This window comes from Antennarius striatus, chromosome 6 (assembly GCF_040054535.1).
Source record: "Antennarius striatus isolate MH-2024 chromosome 6, ASM4005453v1, whole genome shotgun sequence".
In the NCBI taxonomy this organism is placed as follows: Eukaryota; Metazoa; Chordata; class Actinopteri; order Lophiiformes; family Antennariidae; genus Antennarius; species Antennarius striatus.
Window position 1 is genome coordinate 14,141,982 of NC_090781.1, and position 24,328 is coordinate 14,166,309.

At 40.5% G+C, this 24,328-nt stretch overlaps 1 protein-coding gene across 3 annotated transcripts in view; it reads right to left on the reverse strand.

Moving 5' to 3' along the window:
• nectin1b (nectin cell adhesion molecule 1b) overlaps window positions 1–24,328 on the reverse strand; it is a 156,124-nt gene that overhangs the window by 24,165 nt on the left and 107,631 nt on the right. For all 3 annotated transcript variants that reach the window (XM_068317708.1, XM_068317711.1, XM_068317710.1), the window contains exons 6-7: window positions 14,237–14,384; window positions 6,948–7,041 (exon numbers count right to left, since the gene is read on the reverse strand). In XM_068317708.1, the coding sequence (XP_068173809.1) occupies window positions 6,948–7,041; window positions 14,237–14,384 (242 nt within the window). The remainder of the gene's footprint in view (window positions 1–6,947; window positions 7,042–14,236; window positions 14,385–24,328) is intronic.

A 24,328-nucleotide genomic window follows, 5' to 3' on the forward strand; every position in this document is an offset into this window, starting at 1 on the left:
TGCAGGTGGGATGATGACTAAACATGAAATCGATGTAACATACAATGAAAGCAATATTACATCCCGCTTCAAAGCAGTGATGTGTTGTAATTGTCAGCGTTTGTGTGTTTGTCCGTTTGTCTATTAGTCCGTTCATCTGTCCGTTAGTTCGTCCATTACATATCTTCACAACCGTTGCAGATAGAAAGATGAAACAAAAAGGACATTACTCGGGCGGCAAAGGGGATGAAAATGTGATGATGACCTTGACCTTGAGAAAACTAGGTCAAGGTCAAATTTTAACTTTTGTACACTCAGGAACTGAATAAGATAGAAAGATGAGGGAGAAGGTCTGTGTAAGACCATAGATCAAAGCTACTGCTTTGATCAATGAAAGTATGTCAGAGCACTGGCTTTGATATGTTCCCTATGCGAGTAGGTCAGGTTAAAATTTTGATGTTGGGATGTTGCAGTCTGTGACTGCATTGGTTATTGTTTACCTTTCAGTTGACTCTTTATATGAAAAATGACATTCAGACACACATTCAAAACAATTTAAATGACACATGAATGACGCATGTCATGTTTTTATTTAATATGGATGCATTACTTGTCTGATAATTATCTTTTTACTCCATCCTGAATTGTTAATCACTTAAATCTGTTTCAATGGCTGCTATAAATTAATTATTCATCATTTAAACGTTTTAATAATGATGAGTGACATGTTGCTGCAATTTTGATTCATAAGTACATGTGGTGAATTCATTGTATTAAGAAAAGCCATGTGAAAAGGTTACTATAATCACAGATGTTCTGATCCAAAGTGACATTGGTGATGAGCTGTTAAATTGTCTTGTGCTTGTGGAAATCATACATTTCCACAAGCATTGTAAAGTATGAAGATAATCATTATGTATATTTAACTTGCTATACATTTCAGCTGTGCATCTAAATAGAGTCAAAAGCTGTTGCCTTTGTGCCATGGTTGTTTTTGATTTATATCTAAAAGCTAAGACAGCAGCAGTCCACAGATACTGTGGACAATAAATAGAACTCGATTTAATGCAAAATGTGCGGCGGATCAACAGATGCTAATTATCTCAGTGTTGTTCTGAGAAAGAGCTCATCAAGATGATTGACGTTTTCGGGCATGAACTTATTCACCTGAGCTGAAGGGAATGATGCGAAACCAAAGACACAGCTTCTTGCCTTATGTATTGATGTTTTAGCTCAGTTTATGCGTCAAGAATTGAATGCACATGAAGGAGTGAATGATTGTTGGAAGTGCAACCACTGTGATGATCACAAAACACACAAATTTAATTTGTCTGTTAATAAATACATTTTATTCATTACATGCAATCTTGTACAACAGTGATGTTTATTATTTATTCATCCGTGTCGTTTACTCATGCATACTTTACCAAACTTGTCACAAACCTTCTGTGATTTAAAAAAACAAAAAGCTTTACTTCTATTTTCCCAATTGTAAGCTTGCTGTGCATTCATGTTCTGTTGGAGGAAGCGCACCATCAAATCAGACACATTAATGGGACACGCCATTATAGGCTCATCTTTCTAATTATTTACCAGCGAGTCCAACTCTCCTCCAGTGTCCCTGCAGCAGTTGTGTAGGGAGGAGAACATTAAATTCCCTCTCTTCCATCACTTTCACCACTCAGATATCCATGAATTTGACTTCGGAGCCGTAACGAGTACAGTTAAGTTGGATTTAAAATTTCAAGAGTGCTAATGTGGTGTGGTGAACTCTGCATTTATGTGAATCTTCAATTATTCAGATTCTAAACTCAGGTAAGCATTCAGTCTTTAATGGAACGATATATTGTGGGGTCCTGTGCTAGGAAACAGTAACTTCATGTTTTAGTCCACTGATGAAGCCTTTTGTTTTGCTGCTAATGTTTTCATACATTAAAAAAACCCCCAACAACCCCACACACTGTTGCAAGTTTTTAACACTCATTCAGATTTTAATGAACGCTGGGAGGTTCGACTACTGGAGCAGGAGGTGTAATAAATGAGACAAACTAAGTAGATTTGATTAGATGATATATATTGAAATTTCAAGAACATAAAAGGGTCATCTATAACCAACATTTTAGAACACTATTAATATCATAGAAAAATAACATTTCACAAGAAAATGGGCCCAAAAATCATTAAATAAACAAAACACACACACACCCGGGATTTTGAAACTTAGTCTCTCGACAATGGCCTCTTCTACAGAGTGTGCAGAGGAGGTTATCTTACCGCAGGAGTAGAATCCCAAAGTTCATATCCATCCAAAGAAATTCAGTAGATCTCAGTATCAATGCTTTTCATATCAAATCCTGGAACACTGGCTCGCCATCTTTGGATTGGACTATGTGCTGAATCTGGAATCATGGATCTTCAAAATGGTGACGGTGTGGCACCGTTCAGCATCAATTTACAGTCTTGGTGGATTCTCGAGATGAATCTCCGCAGAAAACATGGTTCTTATAAATTTAACAAAAACTTATTGCCATAAGTTCTTTTCATCCGTAAATATTCCGGCGTGGTGCACGCGAACATCTCCACCTATATATTTGAATAAGCTCACTTGAAAACCTCACGCTGTCACCTTCCGGCATCTCCCCGGAAGTTCGGGACACTGGCTCCAGTCTTCACATTTGTCCATGTCTCTCACTTACGGAGCCATTTTGGCTTTGTCAGATGTAGAGGTTTATATTCTTTGATTGTGACGGACCTCACGTTGTCATGTGGGGAACCCCGATGCTTTATGCACCAGGACAGAACTCCGTCTACCTGGATGGCTGGACAGTAACGCCGCAGCGGCCTTCTCCTTCGTGTTCGTCCGTCCCACAAACACGGAGCCGTTAGACAGATTTATGAAGCATTAAGTTGCTGCTTTTACAGGACAGATCATTTGTACGAGTGATTCCGTGGATCGATTGTGTTATCAACACTTTATAACACTGGACATTACTATTGTGTTATGAATATATTAAATACATATTTTGAAATGTATTTAAATGTGCTTCATGCTTTCTGTTTGAGTTATAAGAGATAGTGGATGATGTAAATATACCAGTAGTAAATTTGGACAGGAAACAACCGATCCTGCCCATAATCCATCCACAAACAGCTCTGAAACTCATCGGTTAACTTAGGCTGTTATTACTTTGTTCAACTGATTGTTTCCCTCTTGTCTCATTTCCAGGCTCCAGCTGTGAGCAACAAGTTCATATCTGTAAAACTATTTTCCTTACACTTCGTTCTGCCCTATAACTTTTATCCCCACCTATATATTTAAATAAGCTCACTTGAAAAGTCTCACGCTGTCATGCTGTCACCAACTCCACCCACTACCTGTCAATCAAGCGCCCAACCAATCATGGCGCACAGCCAATCACAGCGCATCTGCCAAAAGGAATCACATGAACAATATGGCGTTAAGTATCTGCTATGTTAGGAGAAGAAATAACTATACATGGACTTCCCAGTTAACATGATTTTAGAGTGTCATAACTGTTCCAACAATTTTCATGTTTTTGAGCCGGAAGTCCAAACAGCAGGAACGACACAGATTTCAGTCCATGATTTGCCAACACTAAGTCATTACGTCACCACGTTGATTTTGGACTACGTTGAGTGCGCTTGGTTTATAATACCATGAAGCCTGATATTATTGTTTTATAGTGGAATTTCCATGGTTCCCGCTAGTCTTTTTCTGTTTCTTTCTCTCTGTCATCTCTCCTCACTCTCAGGAGACAGAAGTCATCTGTGTCGCTCGAGTGGACCTGTTCAAATTAAAAGTCATTCACATCCTCTTTTCACAAGAAAATCGATAAACATATTTATGATACATATATGAATAAGTTATTACATTCAGTTATGGATTACTACCTTCAGTAAGCCTCTTTAGTGACAGGGTTACACAAGGAGAGCAGCAGTCTTTCCAGAATGCTTGCTGTACTGTACTACTTGTAAAATTTAAGAAAGTGAGGAAACTGCTTGTGTTACAGATTTCTCTCTCTCTCTCTCTCTGTGTGTGTGTGCGTGCGTGCGTGCGTGTGTGTGTGTGTGTGTGCGTGTGTGTGTCTGTGTGTGTGCGCGCATGTCACCTGATGATACTCTGTCAACTATTTTCCTGGTTGAGCTTGTGAGTGAATGCTTCTTTTATGGAAGATTCTGTGGCTTACTGATCATTAATGGTCCATCTATTTGGTAGGATCATGTGTGTGTGTGTGTGTGTGTGTGTGTGTGTGTGTGTGTGTGTGTGTGTGTGTGTGTGTGTGTGTGTGTGTGTGTGTGTGTGTGTGTGTGTGTGTGTGTGTGTGTGTGTGTGTGTGTGTTAAATTATAGGCTACAGGCATCATGGGAATTTTACCCATATTATGCTGCTGCATCTGACTGGTTGTCACACAAGACAGTCAGTCACAAACAGAAAGGCAGAAAGGTCCTTCCTTTGAATACGTGATGAATGCCCTCAACTCATGTTGGATTCTGGCCACAAAGGACAACACCTTTTATCTCAAGAGATGAATATTTACTTTGAAATGACTAACATTTTAACAGTACTATCCAGGGAGCAAGATCCAGCCAAGAGCCTTCTTCTGTACTGACTACTGTTTAAATGGTGTCATGCAATGTAAATATTACATTTTCATACGTCAGATTTAAAGGGGTAGAAGCTGATAGCTAAAACTATTGGTCAAACTGACCAGGATTCAATAATCAAAGACAGTACTGGTGATAGGCATATTTTAAAATGAAATGATGCTGAGACATTAATCCATACTTTCATCACTTCCAGACTAGATTACTGTAACTCACTTTTTTCAGGCTGCCCCAAAAAGTCACTGAAAACTCTTGAACTACTCCAGAATGCTGCTGCTCGTGTCCTGACCAGGACCAGTACCCGAGACCATATTTCTCCTGTGTTGGCTTCTCTGCACTGACTTCCTGTGAAAGCTAGGATATATTTTAAAATACTCATCCTCACTTACAAAGCCCTCCATGGCCAGGCACCGACCTATCTGAAGGAATTTTTAGTTCCATATAATCCATCTAGACCATTACGCTCTCAACATACTGGCCTACTGGTGGTTCCTAGAATATACAAAAGTAGAATGGCGGCTAGAGCCTTTAGCTATCAAGCCCCTCTATTGTGGAACCACCTCCCTACCTCAGTTCGGGAGGCAGACACCCTCTCATTATTTAAGACTAGACAAAAATTGTACAATTACAAGTTTTTATTCTTTGTTTATTTTTTTCTTATACCTACACTGCTGGAGACTCAACATCCAGACTCACTGAGCTCCTCTCTCCTCCTTCTCTCTGACCATCTCTGTTACTCCTCCTCCTCTGTGACCACACTCTCCAAGTCTCCAATCACACCCTACTACCTTAATTTCTTCCCTGGAGTTCTGTGCTCTATGTCCTTACAGGTTTTCTCAGGTTAACCCCTCATTCGCCCATCGGCTGTGGACCATCCACTGTGGACCTGCTCCTCCCATCCCACCAGTATTACCCCTCATCTATCCATTGGCTGGGGTCCTGCTTCCTTTCTTCCTCCGTGCCACTATAAAGTCATCCATGCAGCTGTAACTGTGCCTTGAATATACCAACTACATAATGGGGAACATGTATTGAAGGCAACAACCCAGGAGTCGGTGAATGCAGCCTGACTTTTTTGTCCCCAATTCAGTGCCTGCATGAAATTGTCTAACTATAACCATAAAGACACTGACTCTATCTGGTCTACCTGCCACTCTCTCTCTCTGTCTCTCTCTTACCATGTCCTTTCTTCCTTTTATTCATTTTCCACCCAACCGGTCAAGGCGGATGGCCGCCCAAAAGAGTCTGGGTCCTGCCCCGAGATTCTTCCTCAATGAGGGAGTTTTTCCCGTTGCTGCCGCTTATGCTTGCTGTGGAGGGTTCAGTTGGGTTTTTCTGTCTGTTGAAGCACTTTGAAATGTATGTTGCCATAATTAAGTGCTATATAAATAAAACTTGATTGATTGACTTGATATTTCAAATTTTGAGACAAATCTCAGAGTTTATCTCCACCGTGGGGACAAAACACACCTTGTATGTCACACAAGAATGATTCCTGTGTTGCCTCCTTGCAGGAGTGAATCTGACTGGTCACCCTTGTGGTATTCAGGTAATTTCTCCTTGTTTTTACATCCGAACAGCACCATGGCTAATAACTGAACACAATCTTTGTAGCGGTGGTGAGTGTTATGGCTATTTGCCCCAGACCAGTAATCTGATTCTCCTCACTAATCCACTCAGTGCTGTCAGTTCACTTTGTTTCCAATTAATGATAAAACTGCTTTTTCAGATTATGAAAACAAGTACAAGGGTTAAAAAACAACACTCCTGAGAAGTAAACAGTCTTATTTTCCTTTCGGCTTTTCCCTTCAGGGGTCGCCACAGCGAATCAATTGCCTCCATCGAACCCTGTCCTTTGCATCCTCTTCTCTCACACAGTGAGTGAACAGTGGAAGTGATAAATAAATGTGGTATTTTGTGTGCACTATTTATCCAATAAAGGATACATAAAATGAAGTTAGCTTTTACTGACACAGCTAATATCTGTGTGTCATGTCAGACATGTGCTGCCGGTAACCACTTGAAGTCTCAGGAGAGTATTATACATAGTATTTTTTTTTCTCTGCATTCACAAGACAACCAGAGCAACTGAAATTCCGAATGTGAAGTCAACTGAGACAAACATACATCTCTGCTGCACTAGTTTTTGATAGATGCTTTGAGTGGAATTTTGTACAAGGTATGTTCTGATAACCTTTCACCCACTTTAATATGAATTGCACATGTTATGTAACTTCTCGACTAAATGGAAATGGATTTATAATTGGGGAGAATAATAGAATAGGAATAATAGAACGAGTAAGAAAAGAGATAGATGGTAGAGGTGGAGGGCAGGATCTTACCTGGATGTCATCAGATGTCAAGTGTCCCTTCCCGTCACTGTTCTTCTTTTTAGGTGGGGGGGGAGCTGGTTTGTGGGCAGGTGGGAGGTCGGTCCTGTTAAAAGAGTGAAAAGACAACATGACACTCAGCACAGTGAAAGATCACACTGTTTCATGTCCCTCACCTTCTACACCACTCTATAATGAGAAGTCCTGCCTGCACTTGCCTTTTTTTCACTCTTTCCTTGGATTTTGATAGATCTCGTGTTGGTGGCTTTGTTGCGGCGGCAGCCATTCCCCCTGCCCTTTCAAAGGCTCTCGCTGGAGAGACTAATGAGAGTGGGCTGTAATTGGACACTGAGGTGAGGAGATGGGAATGGAGGGAGTATAAGGGGCACGGAGAAGGGCATGCATGAGTCAAGTCCTCATGTTGGACTAAGCCTCATCCAGATTGCCACGTGGACAAACACCCTGTCGAAAGTGCAACGACTGTTTGTTTGACATGCCCTCTTGAGCTGTGACTCTGAGGCTTCAGCACACAGCTTTTGCTCTCCACCTTTCCCTAACTACCTGTTATTGGTGCTACTGGTGTCCCCAAATCCCTAGATGCTTGCCTCATCTCCGTTAACACACATGGGGAAGAAGAAACCCCAACAAACAACAGATGAGGCCCTCTAAGCGCCTCAATAATGACCATTAAAAAAACACATTCTTCAAATCAAAAATTATATTTCACTGGCAATCAAGACCACACTGGCTCACAAATGCTGATATAAAAATACAAATAATTAAGGAAATTACAAATAGGAAAGGACACAGTAATTGCAAGCTTGATGTGGAAATCTTTTGAAGTACAACCACATTATTATTTCAGACAGAAGTAGAAGGGTTATTGTTATAAAATTGCCCCCCCCCAAAAAAAACAAAAAAAACAAAAACAAAAAAAAAACATTCCCTCAAACATGCTGGCAGTCAGATGTCATCTGCCATACTCTGACATGATATCAGCACTGATCAAAGATAATGAAGTGGAGCACAGACACTGAGCTGTGTACCTACATGCATTATCTCCAGCTCCTTCCACTTCCCATTCGTAGTGGTTCTCGTCCTTATTGAATAACATGACCTTTCTGCAAGGCCAACTCGGCGTTTTAATGCGCAGAAAATTTGTGCATGAGTGCACCTCTTAACTATTTCTTTCACGCTCATTATTTCCAGTCCGTATCACCCTGTCTCCAGACAGGGTTGCCGTACCACTGCCAGATTCATGTGGCACCCTCTTCAGCCTGCCTGCAGCAGAGAGGCACACAGAAAACACAAAGAAAAGCAGCTTGCAGCACACTCTCTCGTCCACAATAACCTATTCATGGAGCGTTTGGTGGTGAAGCATCCATTTTCTCCGAGACAGATAATTATGAGTCTTGTGGAAACGTGGTTTCATCAGGTACAGAAGATTGCTCATTAAAAAGTATTGTAATCTGCATCGTAAGACTGGATTGTGATCCAGGTGATATCCAAAAAAGGCTTTGACAGAAGACAAGATCATTTGCTTTGAAGAAATGTATGAGACATGTTTGAGAATGAATGTAATTTGCCGCCTCCGCCTGCCATGCGAGACACCGAATAACGACGTGTCTTTAGTTCACTGAAACAAAAAAAAGACGAATTCTGACCAATTTAAGATTTCATTATAAACCTAATCTGCCATCATCATCTGTTTTCATCATATCTTCATGATCATTCAAATTCATTCCTGCAGAATGAGACCATGTTTATTTATGATAAAGCATCTGCATTCAGATCCTGCTGCATTTTTAAACATATATCCTAAGACAGCCCTGGTGATTGCATTTCATCGCACATTATGTGACGGAGCTTGTTTGAATAGAAAGGATGTGATGGCTCAGTATTGCAACTGAATCTATTAAATCTGACAAAACATGAAGAAACTCTCACATCTCATGACTTAAACCCCACAGTCTCCACTTTCTCCTCCCGTTTCTTACTGAATTCGGCTCCATTTGTAATCATGTTAGGTACAAGCAACAGCCTTGGGAGGCTGTCGGTTTATGGGCTGTCACTGCTGGTAGACAAAATAGCAGAAAAATAAGGTGACAGGTAGCTTCAACATTTGATAAAGCAGTGTATGCATACAGTGCAGTGTAGATATGTGATTGGGCACACACATCAGCATAAATGAGTGCACCAATGTCAAACACAGATATAGCCAACAACAGATCATTTACATTTGGAGAAAAGTAAAACGTCATGATGTGTTTCTAAGGTTCCTTTTGAAGAAGTTTTGGCTTGATCTGCAATTTGTTCTCTTTTCCTAAACTTTGATTATCGAACGGCAGGACTGTAATATCCATCGGGCAGAAAATAAAGCATGCAGGCTGACATCTTTGAGTGTGCCAGAAGGATAATATTGAATTCACCAGTTGCTGCAGAAATTTGCTAACACATAACGATTCTCTAGTCCGACGCACCAAGAAAAGTGTTTTCAGAGAACATAGACCCTAAAACACAAAATAAACTCCAGCTTGTGACACATTAATGGAAGCTGGATTTAAGTGTGTCTGTCAAAGTGCATTACTATTGGATGATTCATGATTCAAAGCTTTGCAGTGGCAGAAGACATTCTAATCATAGTGTTTCACAGGTGAAAGCATTTTTTTACAATAACACTGGTGCACCACTCCAGCTAAAAGATTGGTTACTTTCAAACTAAATAAGTCTCTTTCTAAGTATTTTCTGTCATACCATGAATGTTGTTGGTTATTGTATGTAGGGTTTCTCATTTTAAAATTTCTGATTGGCTACTTAAGATTTCTCACTAAAATTGAAGTTGAGAGTAAAAATATGCTACACGCAAGATAATATCAACTCAAAAATGGAATAAGGAAGCCATAAAGTGGGGTAGTATGGGCCTTGTCACATTAAATATTTAGTCGTCTGCTATGATGTATGCTTTGCCATATGGTGAGTGAAATATCCAGCACTTCAAATTTGTTTTTAATATTGTGCACATTCTTTCATGATGCATTGCAATTTAGTGCTGCGCTTAATGTTTGCTTGAACCGCCATTAGTCAGACGCAGCTCGATGATCATCTCAGCTTGACCACCTCATGTGCATCTTGGTGGTGCGATCACACGGCGGCTTCCTAGGAGCTGAATGTGATGCAGGCAGCATGTGGGCGTTGGCTGTGTGAGATGCAGACACTAATGAAAGCTGACAAGCACCACAAGCCTGTGGGGAGCAGAAAGCACTGTGCTGCTACATTCCCATTTGCTGTTTCCTACTCTACATCCACCTTTAAGACCTCGCTCCTCCTCGCTCTGTTGGCTACAAAAGGCTCAGGGCAGCTTAAGGGGAGATTTAAGCTGGATAGTGAGGAGAAAACATATCTAATCCTTAAACTGAGAAGAGTAATCTGTGAGGGAAGAGTTACAGCAGAAACATTTCACAAAGCACTCACCAAAAAGCAGCTTTTGTAATAGAATTTTTTTTTTTTTGCTACAACGATGCTGCAGATAAAGTTGAGATGTCCCTCATTGTGACAGCGAGAAAAGACTTTGGTTGTCCGCTGCTTTTGGAAGAAAGTGTTCGCCAGACGCGTTTGGATTTAAGAGCCACCCTCTGACCACAGCCCTTGTGGAAAACGAGAGATGTACCTGATCCGTGGCGCACTCATTGATTTCTGTTGATCACAATCTTATTTGGCAATTTAAATGCTAATGATACTTTTAATTGCAAGACAGGATAAATGTGATTTGATCTTCAGGAGGCAATTACTTTCATGCTTTGTCTTGCTGCGATCTTTTCAAAAAGGAGGACAATAATTACTCAGCAAGGCTCAGCTGGGTTTTTTTTTTCTCATAAGAGAAGAAAGAACAAAACACAAATGAAACAAAGGGACTTCTGTTTATGTTCACTCATCAGTTTATCAAAAACTATTTCTGTCAGAAGCAGGTTTTCTCTTTCCACATAATTTAACTTTACAATTACACCCACATGGCCAGTTCCCAAACCTCTTTAAAATTACGGTATCCTTGGATACTAGATTACAAACACTAATATAAAAAAGCCTGAAAGTAAATATGCAATTTATAAACACTTGCACTGAAGATGTAGTTCTGCACACAGAAAATAAGCACCATTTTTTTTATCATAAACAGTTGATGATTTCAATCCATACCAGTGTACATCAAATGACTGAGAAACACAGGAAAGACGATCCTATGCTAAATACATCTTAAATCTACAGGAAATCCAACAGTTTTGTACTATTTATCACATTTTAAGGTCTTCAACATAGTTTCAAAATCAAAGGGTGCACAATAACAAAATAATTGGTCTACGATTCACTTCTCCCAGCATCATTTTTCAAATGGTGCTCCTAAAGAAGACTAATTTGTATCACTGCAACTTCTTTTTACCGACTTCACTGACAGGTTCATCAATAACTTCAAGCATCTTCTAAGAGCCTAACAGTACTCCATTTTCAGCACTTTAACTGGAAGAATATGTAGCCATACTTTAAACATAAAAATTTGTTTTTTGACAATGACATCATATTTTCAGTGTGCATGCAATTCTGTCCAGACTTTTTGGTAAATATGTCCAGAAATCTGACATAAAAGTGATTTATACCAGCTAGAATTTGCAACTGTACCAACACCAGCTGTGTGTCACAAACACAAGCAAGTGAATTCATTTTTCAGGGGAACTTAGTCACGATTGGCAGTGCTTCTCGGCATTTTGGAGGTCATACATCATGCTCGGGCAAAAGACAGAGTGATGAACACATTATTCTGAGAACATTGCTTTTGACAATGCCCATCTATTTTGATAATCAGTTGACTATTGTGCCAGTGCAGCCCCTAAAGGGCTAGTGATTTATTAGGATTGACCAATTTTGAGTCACATCATGGCCTGTTTTGTGAGGGCAAACAGAGGCGTGACTGGCGGTGCAGTGAGGCATGTTATCAAATGCCTGGGCTTGATTAACGGCTCATCAACACGGAGAATTAAAGAGTCTAACTAAATGCTTCTCCTATACCCTGACATCAGACACTCATATAAAACTATGAGTATCTCTCAGTGCTTCTACATTTAAAACAAACCCCACATAACCTTTTGCAACTTAGATGTGTTCACATAATTGTACATTTCACAGAAAGTAAACAGCTTGACACTGAACATGATTGATGTCATGGGGTGGACACAAATACTATAATATTTGACAGTTAAACACTTAAATCACATTTCACTACATGCCAAGCCAGTGGGAAACGAGAACAATTTCACAGAACTGACATAAAACTCTTATCATGCATATTTGACGACAACCGTGCACATAAATGGAAGGGAAAGAGCAAGAGATAGAGAAGGGAGGCTGCACATAGGGTTTTGTTCACAGAAACAATATCAGTGAGTTTGTGTTTATGTGGAAGGAAACCTTAGAAAGCTTAAAGTTTCCCTCAGATTAACAATTTGGCGTGCATGTTCAATTTCACTGAAGAGTGTTCTGTTTTGTCCAAGGCTGCTGGATCTGATAAACTCAAAGTTTTATCAAAACACTTTTAATTAAGTTTGATTTATCTTGGCGTTGTTTTTTCTGCTTGATTAACATGCACTCATAGCTGTCTATCAAACTGCATCACCATTATTTAACAGAGGTTTTTGTCACACGCCAAGTGGAGATGTTTGAATTTTGGTCTCCTTCTTGATGGGGTTTTGTCAAAAAAGGATGAATAAAGTTTCCTTCAGTGCAAAGATTTCCAGATGTCAAATCCAGTATGAATATCTAGGATAAGATTTTCAGCTTTCAGCGCTCACAATGGCGTGCTCAAGTACGTCACTTGAAGGCCACCATTACATGCAGGCAATAGAATGGAGGATCCAGGAGGACAGGGTTCAGCAGGGGACAGACTGGGGTCAGGTGCCTCTACTTTCCTTGTGGGGGACTCTGGCTTCTCTGGAGCCTGTTTGACACAACTATCAGCAACAGCAGCAACAGCGATGCTGAGGGAGGGGAGTGGGAAACAGAGCAGTTACTTTGGCATCGGAGTGAGAGAGAAAGACAGATTAGCGGGGAGGGAGAAATAGAAAGAAAGAAATGGGAGAGGTAAGTGTCTGTGTGCTACATTTGTCTTAAAAAGCATTCCTGAGAGGCTGGGAAAGTGTAGTTTTTGCTCAGTGGCGGACCTGCAATGCACTGAAATCAGCAACAGTCACAATAATGGAGGCCAAAAACCTGCATGGGCATTTGTGAATGCTTAATTTTAACATCACTGCCTTGAATATCAAATCAATTACATGATTCTGGAAGGGGACCTCTAAAATAAGCATCACAATCTCATCTGAGTTTACTAAAGGCTCATGTGTACCCTTAGCCAGAGTCTGCACACCCCCAACCTCAGCTCTTTTGGTGTTATTCCCAGAGAGGAAGAAAGCCAACCTCTACACACAGCAGCATCGTTCCCATGGGGATGTTGTTAGCATCTCGCATATCCACTGTAGCCAGGAGCATCATAGAAACCCTGGCAACGATTGAGTTATCTGTCATAGCCAGGTGTTTTAGACAGAGGCAATTAGTGGCCTTCAACTTGAATGAATGAATTGCATTTCTTCCTAAACAGATGGCAAAGACTTCCGTCACCTTCAGAATAAACAGAAGAATATATTTTGGATTTTCACAGCTCTGTTAATTGTGATTCTTGAAGCTGCATCCTCTGCAACCTTTGTTCTCACCTCTGTGTGAAAGCAGCAGCTGGAAATCTGAGGATCATATACTGTAAAACATATTGTGACCTGTAATTTTTTTTAATTAAATGATCTACATGGATCAAATTACACTCACACTTGAACTTCTGCCTCATGTCTACACTTGATAAAACTTGTACAACTTTTCTGACTGCAGTAAACACTTTTCGACTCAGTCCTGATTAGCAAAATAAAGTTTTAATGGGAAGCTGGTGTCCTATAGCTCACTTTACAATTAAGCACCCACTTAATAGCTGCTGCTTTAATGAAGATTATCAATTCTATCTGCACTACTACACAAAGATAAACTTTCACTTTTAAACTCTTGGTGCGATTTGATTATCTTTCATATTCAGCATCTCAGAATAAATCACCTGGAGGTATGGCCATGTCCCCAGTCTGCTCCTCTGTTCATGAACACAATAACTTTGTTTTTCCTTCTCAAAATGATTTTTGTTTTGTGAACTGACAGACTGCACACTGAATCTTGCTGTCTGTCCAGCCCTCTGCAATATTCTCTGTCAGAAGTAGGGTACTCACAGGTCATTATCCGTCTCAGTGCGAGTCTTCTGCTGTCGTCGATGGACCATGAAAACAGTAACAGCCACACCGATGATGAGTCCAATGGCAACAACACCTCCAAGGATCCCGATAACACCACCTGGGGGACCCTGAGGCTGTGGCTTGTCTGCAGACAAGAGAAATAACAGTGTCAGGAAAGGTGTTCTTTGAGTGATTGATGCTGCTGAGTCAAACTTGAAAAACAGCAGTGAGGACAAAGACCATTAATGTTACTGCTCAAGTTTTCCACATCCATGGTTGGAAAACTTCTTGCAATGATCACAAAAGGCACCTGATCACACTTCAGCAGCTGAGTAAAATATTTTAACATGACAGCAGCCTCCAAAAAAATGTAAAGAAAAACAACAGAAACAATAAGCTGTGGTGACTTTTGCATGCCATTGCCAGGTTTTAGGCATTCTGTCATAAAGCACATCCAAAGACTATTTTCAGGAGCAAATTTCAAGTTGACACCATTGTCTGGCTCACCATGACACTACATGAATACCACACCGCTGTGGTCATTCAGCAGCAGCTGCTGCATTTCTAATGTGTTCTCCATTAACTATTCAAAAGAAGCATGAGCTGGTTTGGACCTGACAGCGAACCCCACTAACTCTTAAGAGCACAAACACAGCAACAATATTTTGGCCCCTGGCTTGCAGGAGGTGATGGATGCAAAAATGTTTTTCACAAAGGATGAATATGTTTACAAATTAAAATAATTACCCTTCTCATTTTAAAGTGCTTGAAAGGGTAGTATAAGTGATTCTCTGCTAACATGACTCAGTCAGGTCCGAGATCATTGCAGAATGTTTTTGTTCTCAGTTCTGAGTTAAATGTGACTGCCTGTTGATAAAGACTGGGATATTAACTTAAAAAGGCACCATGACTGTAGAGGAAAATTCAAGGATGATGTTTATAAGAGCTGCGCTGACATATAATCATCTCCTGAACTTATTTTTGGTGTCTCTGAGAGCCAGTCTCTGTAAATGTCTCCCATAATTTTTGAAGTGACTTTCAAAAGAGGTATGTTACCAGTCTGCATCTCAACCTTGAAAAAAAAAGGGAGATAATTACTTTTTTTTATGCAATTATTTATTGGGGCTCAATAAATTGCAAAAAATGGGGCAAATTTGGAAATCATCGTTCTTTCATTGCCTGAGAGCCAGGTGATTTTATGCTTTAACATCTGATATCTATGATAAATTACTGTATATTGTATAAGATCAGAATGCATCTCAAAGAAATTCATCTATTATCATACAGATAAGCTGCTAAATCACCTTCTGCACCACTCTCACTGTCTGTCAACTGATAACAGGTATTACCAAAATAAGACATGGAATTTTTTCTGATGGCAAACAGCACACTTATGCTCTTTTCAGCAGTTCATGTTGTCCTTTTTAAGACATCCCAGGGACCAATCAATGGTTTTGACCCTGTTGTAATGGGATACATCAAATTCTCACCAGCTTCCACATTGAATAGAAAAGCCTATCTCCTGCCCTCGTGATGTCTCCATTATTATCTTGCCGTCCCTCCTGGTAGTGACAGGACAAGGCCTCAATCCCAGGGGGCTTCTTCATAAAAGCTTCTAGCTGCTTGCTCGATTCATCGTCCATAATGATAGATACACAGAGGACTGTTTCACATAGAACTACACAATTTCAGCCACACACACCTTGAATCCAACAACCACTGCTTTCCGTCCATTTAATATGCCCTCTAATATTCTGCAATGTGGTACTTGAAAGTCGCATCATGACAGATTTACTGTATTCACAGTGACCGCAACTGTTTGTGATACACTTCAGTAAAAAGGTGTTGAAGTAGCTATGAAGACATGGCGCGAATGTAATCACGCTGTAGCGTGGCAACAGATAAGCTACAACTCCTACTGTTGTCTCCTCTTGCTGCATAGTGAAAGCCAGAGGGCTGATTTTCATGGCCTTAATGCAAATGCTGAACACAATGGTCTGTTGTATAACACCAACACACAGAGGACTGGACTGGATCGGAATGCAATTTCCCTGCTGTGAAACCCTAAGGCAGTCAGCACACAGGATTTAGGCTGCCGCAACCTCTGAACACATAAAGGTAGGGTGGGCCATCTGGTGCACAGTCTGAGTGCTTTGTCTTCTTCCTCATCAGAAAATCATCAGACAATAAGCCTTCATTATCATTAAATATGCTCTAAATTATAATATTCAAATCATCACTAACCTCACAAAAAAGCACTTTGTGTGTTGGTGTTTTTCATGTCTCACCATATTAGGAGGTCTGATGAAACCCCAGCATTACTGGGTTTTTAAGACGAGATGACATAAAATAAGATTGTATCTCAATTTCCAGACAGAATAAATGTTTTAGAATGTCTGCTTGTTTGAATAAATGGTTCAGTTTGACAATATAATAGTATTTTTTAAATAAATATAAGCAAAACAAGTCATTAGTGGAAACAGTTAAATTGAAAAATATCTACAATAATTAACACAAATCTAAAAATATTTCACTGCACATGTGAGACAAATGGGTGGGAGGTAAGTAGCACACAATGAAAATATCATCTCTTATATGTTCTCTGCAGAAAATGAGGTCAGTGAGTTTCATGAAAGAAAATTAATAATTACATGTTCTTTTCTTGCAGCTAACAATAAAAATGGGAATCAATAGCTAAATAATACAGAAGGTTTAATGAAATTAATTTACTGTGAGCTACGGTTGCTCTTGTGGACTGCAGTGGATCCCGAGGCCAGTGTAGTAAAATAATTTTTCATCATTCTCTATTTTTGTAACACTGTGTACCATAACACTGATTGTTTATCAGTAAAAGAAAACTCTACCTCCGCATAAGTTAAGTCTTCTACAGATGTGAAGCTAACAACACACCTTCAAATTCAATTAGTTCAAGTAAGATAGCACAACTGTAGCAGACAAATGGAGCCTGATGATTCAATTACTGCAGGTAATGAATTTTCAGGGGCAAGAATTACTGAGAATTTGGAAACAGTGGTAGGCCTACCTCCATCATAAATGTAGTTCTTGTACTTTTTTACACGCTTTTTTAAAAATTTTTATTAAGCAAATCACATTTTCTGCCTGAAACCACTCAAGGACGGAAGCTATTGAAGAATGTCAATACAAGAACGAGGAGTTGAAGATTTGAGTAGACATTAAGCGATCTGGCAAGCGCGACAGTGAATGAGTCACTACCAAATATTTATGTCTGACCTTGGTTTGCACTCATCACTGTACTGCAGGTACTAATCTGAGAACCACATTTCTGTTTTGTCACTATTCGTTGATAATGGTGAGTTAGGTCTGTGAAAGTAGTCATTTAGAAATCCTCCATGCTGCACACAACAAGCAGCATTACATGAACAGGGCTTTATCGTTGTTGTGCAATAAACTCAGGATTGCAAACAGTAATAAGGACTGAGTTACTGTAGCTTCCTGCCTTCACAGCCACCAACAGCGCAACACCACCAGCCCCATTATTACCTCCTACACCATTAATGTCATCATAAAAACATTGAAGTAGGAGAAAAATGAACTGCATGTTGGTTGCAGAAGACAAAGGTTTCTTTCTCTCAAGTCGTTGCACATCAAGGTGTGTAACACATGAAGCAGTTAAATCCACACCTTTCATATAATGAAATACTGTAACCATACTAGATGTACTGATTTTGTGAGCTGATAGCTGTCAGAGAATTAGCTCCTGTATTTACAGGGAAGAATGCCAATTATAGTGTTTTGAATATATATATATATTTTTTTTAACTTCATGTGTGTAAGAACATGTTGAAAATGTGTTCTGCCGTTCTAAACGTCTCGTGGGACATTGAAGACTGAATTATCCGGTCAGGCTGGCTGCCAGGTGGCACAGTTTCTATCTGTTTTCATGTGTCTGTAGAAGAACTTATCACTCAAACCTTTTCCCCACATTCCTGGTAGTCATTGCTCTTATGAACATTAAAAGTAAACTAGTCATCTTTGTCGTAATTCTGACATCCAATTTTGCTGTGTTGAGATATATTAACACTACCTGAGGACAGCTAATCTGGATCAATGGTCTAAGAAGGTTGTTTAAGTGAAAATATTTGCTTTATATTTGCCATTTTCATATCTAATAGATAAAAAAGACAATTTAATTAAATTGGTTCTTTTTTTCTGGCCACATGTTGTATTTACCTGTTCTTCGTTATCATCAGTCAGTCAGTCAGTCATTTTCAGATTACCACCACTTACCGCAGCGGGTCACGGGGAGCCATGGCCTATCTCGGTGGCATAGGGTGTGAGGCAGGGGACACTCCGGGCACAACGCCAGTGCACCGCGGAGCCACACACAAAGACAAGTGTGGCCAATAAACCTGAAGCGCATGCTTTTGGAGGAAGCCGGAGAACCCGGAGAGAACCCACGCAGACACGGGGAGAGCATGCGAACTCTGCACAGAGCGGGACTCAAACCCGGGTCCGCCGTGTTGTGAGGCAGCAGCGCTAACCACTGCGCCACCATGCCACCCTCATTATCATCAATACCTGTTATATCATTATCTGTACATTTACTTTAAACATTTACTTTAAAGTAAATGTACAGGTAAATGTACATGTACAGATAAAACAAAAACTACAAACACACTAAAAGCTGCAATGTAAATTCATGTTTTTTAAATCCATGCATTTTACACTGTTACTATGACTACATTAAAGATGATTATGAACTAAATACAGCATCTGCATTCTTTCACTGAAAAGAATGCAGAATGTAAGTTCAAATTCAGACAGCTCTGTCTATAGGACAGGCTCATTGGTAGAGCAGATGTCTCGTAGACAAATCGCCCCAGCCATTGGTGGATCGAATCCCGCTCCCGCCATGATGTCACCAGGAGTGTGAGGCGCCCTTGAGCAAGGCTCTGCCCCCCCAACAACCTGTTCGATTGGGGCGCATTCCAGAAGCCCGTCACTCTGCCTCACAATGTGTGTAGTTTGATGTGTATGTACTGTATTAACTGCATGCTTACAGGTCCCCTTGTGTGCTGTGTTCAGGGGGCCTGTATACTGTTAAAAATACTAACCTGTATGTAATTTCCCCTTGCGGGATCAATAAAGTATACATCTTCTTCTATATCAGATAAACATTCAAATAAATCCTGAGCTCTAAACCTAAAAGTGTCACTAACATCAGCACACACGAGTATGCAATAAAATACCTGGATCAAATCACATGACCCTTTGACCACCTGACGTTCCACCTGCATAAAATCTGACCACAATCTACTGAGTCAATATTGTTCTTCTTGTATGATTTGTAGCTGCGACTGAAAGACTGTTATTAATTTCCAATAAGTGTAAAGTGACCATACACACAGCGGGTCCCTCTGCGCTGTCAGTTCACCACTGTGGCTCACTTGAGTTGCGACACTTGACCTTGGTTTTTTTAATGGATGCAACTCCTTCCAAGGTGGCGGCAATCTTCATTCCTGTCACACTTACTCCCCAGTGTCCATTGAGCTGTACCAGATGTATGAGCCATTGTTGCTTTTTCTCTGCTGTGCACCAGCCTGCGCTAAAAACAAGACACAGTCACAGAGCTGCACACAGTCCTTCATCAGATTTGGAGCGCTTTGTGGCATTATTTTCATGTCAGTGTCCCACCAGAAATCACATTTCCCTGACACACCATCAAAAATGCATCATTTCAGTGTGTTCCCTGCAGGTTGCCCTGTTTGCTGCAGAGTTCAGATGTGCAGATAGCCGGGGCCTTGTGGGACTGGAAGGACAGAGTGGAATAGTATTTTTTGCATGTGATTATTATTGCTACAGTGAGTAGCTGGCAACATATTTATGGAGCAAGCCTAAAAACTGATTGCATCCTCAGCAATGTTTGTGGGCCCGTTTTGAATGAATGTGAATAACGTGAAAAATGAAACAACGATTCAGCATCGGAACCATGCTAATGTGTGAAAACAGGCTAATCTCAAACACCAGCTGCCCTTGATAGCCAAAACATGTGGTCTCTTATGTTACCAGGCTCCCATAGAACATGTTAGTCACACATACCAGAGCAGGAGGAGCTCAGGTGAGAGGCCAAAGGGTGAGTAGACTCCAGCTGGAGAAGGCTTTGCCCACTCCTAATCCAATCTGTCACAGAATGCAGGATTTAAGTGGAAGCAGGTTTCTCTCAGCAAATCGCTGCCATATACCTGCAGAGGCCTGGTGAGGTTCATCAAACACTGGCATTGGGAAGACAATTTACATCTTAATGATGTCTTTAAATGTACAATCACCCCTGGCACTCTGACAAAAGACAGTAAAATGGGAGTCTGAAACTATAAGAAATCACATTGATGTTATTAAGAGGACATTTGTGCTGTGGTACTTTGTAAAAATGTTCAAGTCATAAGTCTGATTATATTCCAAGAAGGGATGTGGCTCTTGGCACTCTCCCTCCCTCCCATCAGAAATTGTAATTGCTATCTCCTCCACAGGGGCCACGATACTTTCCAGCAATACTGGGTAGTTTTCAAACAGACAGATTGAGAGTCTGGCTACTAACCCATGCCAGCATCACACCACCGATGCCAGTCAGAGATGGCCACCTGTTCCAAATACCACAATGTCTGGCTTTCTACCTCATCTCGAAGTCAACGGATGGAGTGAAACAGTCGAACAGTCCAGTTGTGTTTATCTCTGCCTTCATGAGTTGTACAGCTGCTACTCTATATGGTAGTAAATCCTGGGGCTGGTGGTAATTTATCTGGAAGAGATTTTTTCCACCTTTTACCACAATGGGTGTATGCTGCAGGCCTCAATAAAAGGGAAAGAAATGTGGTTTAACAGGGTTCATGAATTTGTATTTCATGCTGCCAAGTCTAACCAGCCAGTTCTCCCTTGCCTAATTCTCCCACCCCTCTCTGAGTTAGTAATCTTGTTAAAGTTCAATATTTCCAGAGTTGTTTCCTCTGAGAGTAGAGGATCCTGATGTCATTCTCTTCTCCAAAGTAGTTTACCCTCTGGAAAGGTCTGCATCCTTTTTCATTTGGGTTCACACTGAAAGGACGTTTCTGAACCACCTCTCAGACCGGATGTGTCCTAAAAGATAGGAGCTGGAGGCAGAGAGGGTAGAGGGAGTGTGACGGTCTGTAATTTCTTTACTACATCACTCCACAGAGGGCAGCACTTCATTAAACACAAATTGTTAACACATGGGATGTGTTTATTTGAATTAAACCAACCTCATTGTAAACTTCCCTGTCTTGCACCTGCTGGGAAACCATAAAAATACTTTTGCCCATAAAAAATATTACGACAGTGGTTTTTTTTTTTTTAAATCAAATTTATATTTGTTTAATTTTCATTTTTTTAATTTGCAGCAATGGATCAACTGAACTCACTGATAAAAGAATAAATGCTTACTAAACAATTGTCTTTCCTCCTCTGCTCCTTCCATTGTGTGAAATCATTGGTACATCAGGGTAATCTGGGGGCGTAATCACGAGCCGTCAGTCATAATAATAATAATTTTAAAAATAGAGAAGCTTAGCTTAGCTGGTTTTAATGCTTTAACAGGCAAACAACGCACAACGTCAGCATGGCGAGCTGCAGATTTCCATGTAACCACGCATACACCAGCTGGAAGTGTCTGGCACACAGCATGAGTCCGACGAGGTTGATGAAGAGGCGACAAGCCGCAGGCTGCCAAGCTGAGGCTAATGCTGTCGTGAGGTATTACCTCCCATGACAGCCTAAATAACAACAGTTCTAATTAAAGAATGATTGGAATGGGTGGACTACTGCCTCCTTATGGGGGAATAAACCACAGCATCACTCCAGGAAGTGAATTGCCTTCATTTATTAACTTCAGGAAGCTTCTAGCTGCTGTCAAGATGTGATAGCTAAGAGCTACACAAGTTTGCATCCAATTCGCCCACCGGACCATTCATTACAGGATTCATTAGAGAGAAATATTAACAGATATCACTATGATATACAGAAGATTGCCCAATAGGCGGCTGTTTTTTTGCTTCATGGCAGACAATTTTGAGATGTCAAGTAACTTTGCTATATTTTTCTCTGCCATACATCATCACTTATCTCAGAAGTACCTTTGGCTCCATAAAAAAGATGGCCAGTTTTATTGGTGACACGGCTCCCGACTCTCTAACTTTAAAGCTTGTTCATGGCCCAGCTGAACTTCTGTATGTAGTGAATGCTAATTTAATGTCTGCTCCCTGCTTCAGAAAAGAGAAACTGCAGCACTTAGAGATTCTCATCTCCTACTTCTCCTACCTTCTTCTCCGTGTAAGCAAAATTACTTCTCAGTGTCTCTCTCTATCAAGTGGCACGAGGTCACAGCAGTAATTTCCTTTGCCTGGTTAAAAGCTGACAGAGTAACAGACCTAGTCAGTCTGGATGTGTTCACGAGCAGCTTTTCAATTTAGCAACACCTGGGCCTGTGATTCTGCAGATCCCATGCCATCAAATCCCATCTCAAAGGCCGACTGCTTTAACTACTGCTGCTGCCGATGTGTGTGTCATGGCAAGAAGTACACAGACTCTGGTGGATTCTAATGTGAGAAGGGTCAAGTGTGATTTATTTATATCCTTGGTCTGGACTGTTTGTGGTCTTGCTTTAAAATTAAAATTGATCATTTTACTCTCGCTGACAGCTTGTTGGATTTAACCACATGGATATGAGTTCAGAAATGTGTGTGTGTGTGTGTGTGTGTGTCTGTGTGTGTGTGTGTGTGTGTGTGTGTGTGTTTGTGTGTGTGTGTGTGTGTGTGTACACTGTCTAATCTACACTATGTGTCTGACCTGCTGTTAGCATGACTTCATAACATGATTTCTGTAGTCTACTGCTAATGTTAAGACACAACACGACATACTGACCTGTTGTTCTATTGTATAAAATGACTGAAATAACTTAAACTGTAGCTAAACAACAATAAGGAGATGTGATAGACAATTTAACAACTAGTTATCTTTTTCATTTCTTTCCATGAGTTGTTTTAGACGTATCAATCACCTAAAACAGTTATGTCTTCTCCATATTAGAGGCATGATGTAAAATATAACAAAACAAGACAAAATTTTGGGCAGCACGGTGGTACAGTGGGTAGCTGCACAGCAAAGTGTTTCCAGGTTCGAGTCCCGCTCTGTGCTGAGTCAACGTGTTCTACCCGTGTCTCCGTGGGTTCTCTGCGGGTTCTCTGGCTTCATCCCACCTCCAAAAACATGCACCTCAGGCAAATCGACCAGTTTCTAATTGTCTGTAGGCGTGATTCCGGGCGTATGTGTTTATCTGTCTCTATGAGGCACCACAGTGCACTAACGTTACGCCCGGAGCGTACCCCCCAGTCAGCCACCACCCCCTTACCCATGACAGTGGAAGAAGTGGGCACTGACGATGAATGAAAGATAACATTTTGTGATGCTGATAATATTCAAAGTGATTGTTTATTTTACTTTACACTAAATATTTTAATGCAGATTAACTAAAAGTGAAGATACTGTGATTGATGACAGACCAGTGTGTTACACATTATGATCCAAACATTGACAGTCACCTCTAGAAAAAAACTGGCCTATAGGTGTAACTGTGGGAACATCTCTTTTTTTATACCTGAAGCACAACGTCTGTCAGTAAGACTAATTTCCGCAATTATTTGAATCTGTTATGTTCTGCACGATTACCTCTGTAAATTCCATATGTTTTGTAGAACTTGCTGCACAGACGTGTGGAATCTAACATTTGCATAAGAATTACATTGGTTTCAAAGACACACACACACACACACACACACACACACACACACACACACACACACACACACACACACACACACACACACACACACACACACACACACACACACACACACACACACACACACACACACACACACACACATTCAACACTGATGTTTCACATTGTACATTTAGTCCGGACAGTGGAGTTTGGGTCTTTTATGGATCTGCTTCATGAACCACAATGGATGTTTGTCTAATTCATGTCATTAATTATTGGTGATCAAAGATGAAGTTACATTCAGGATTACAGAAATG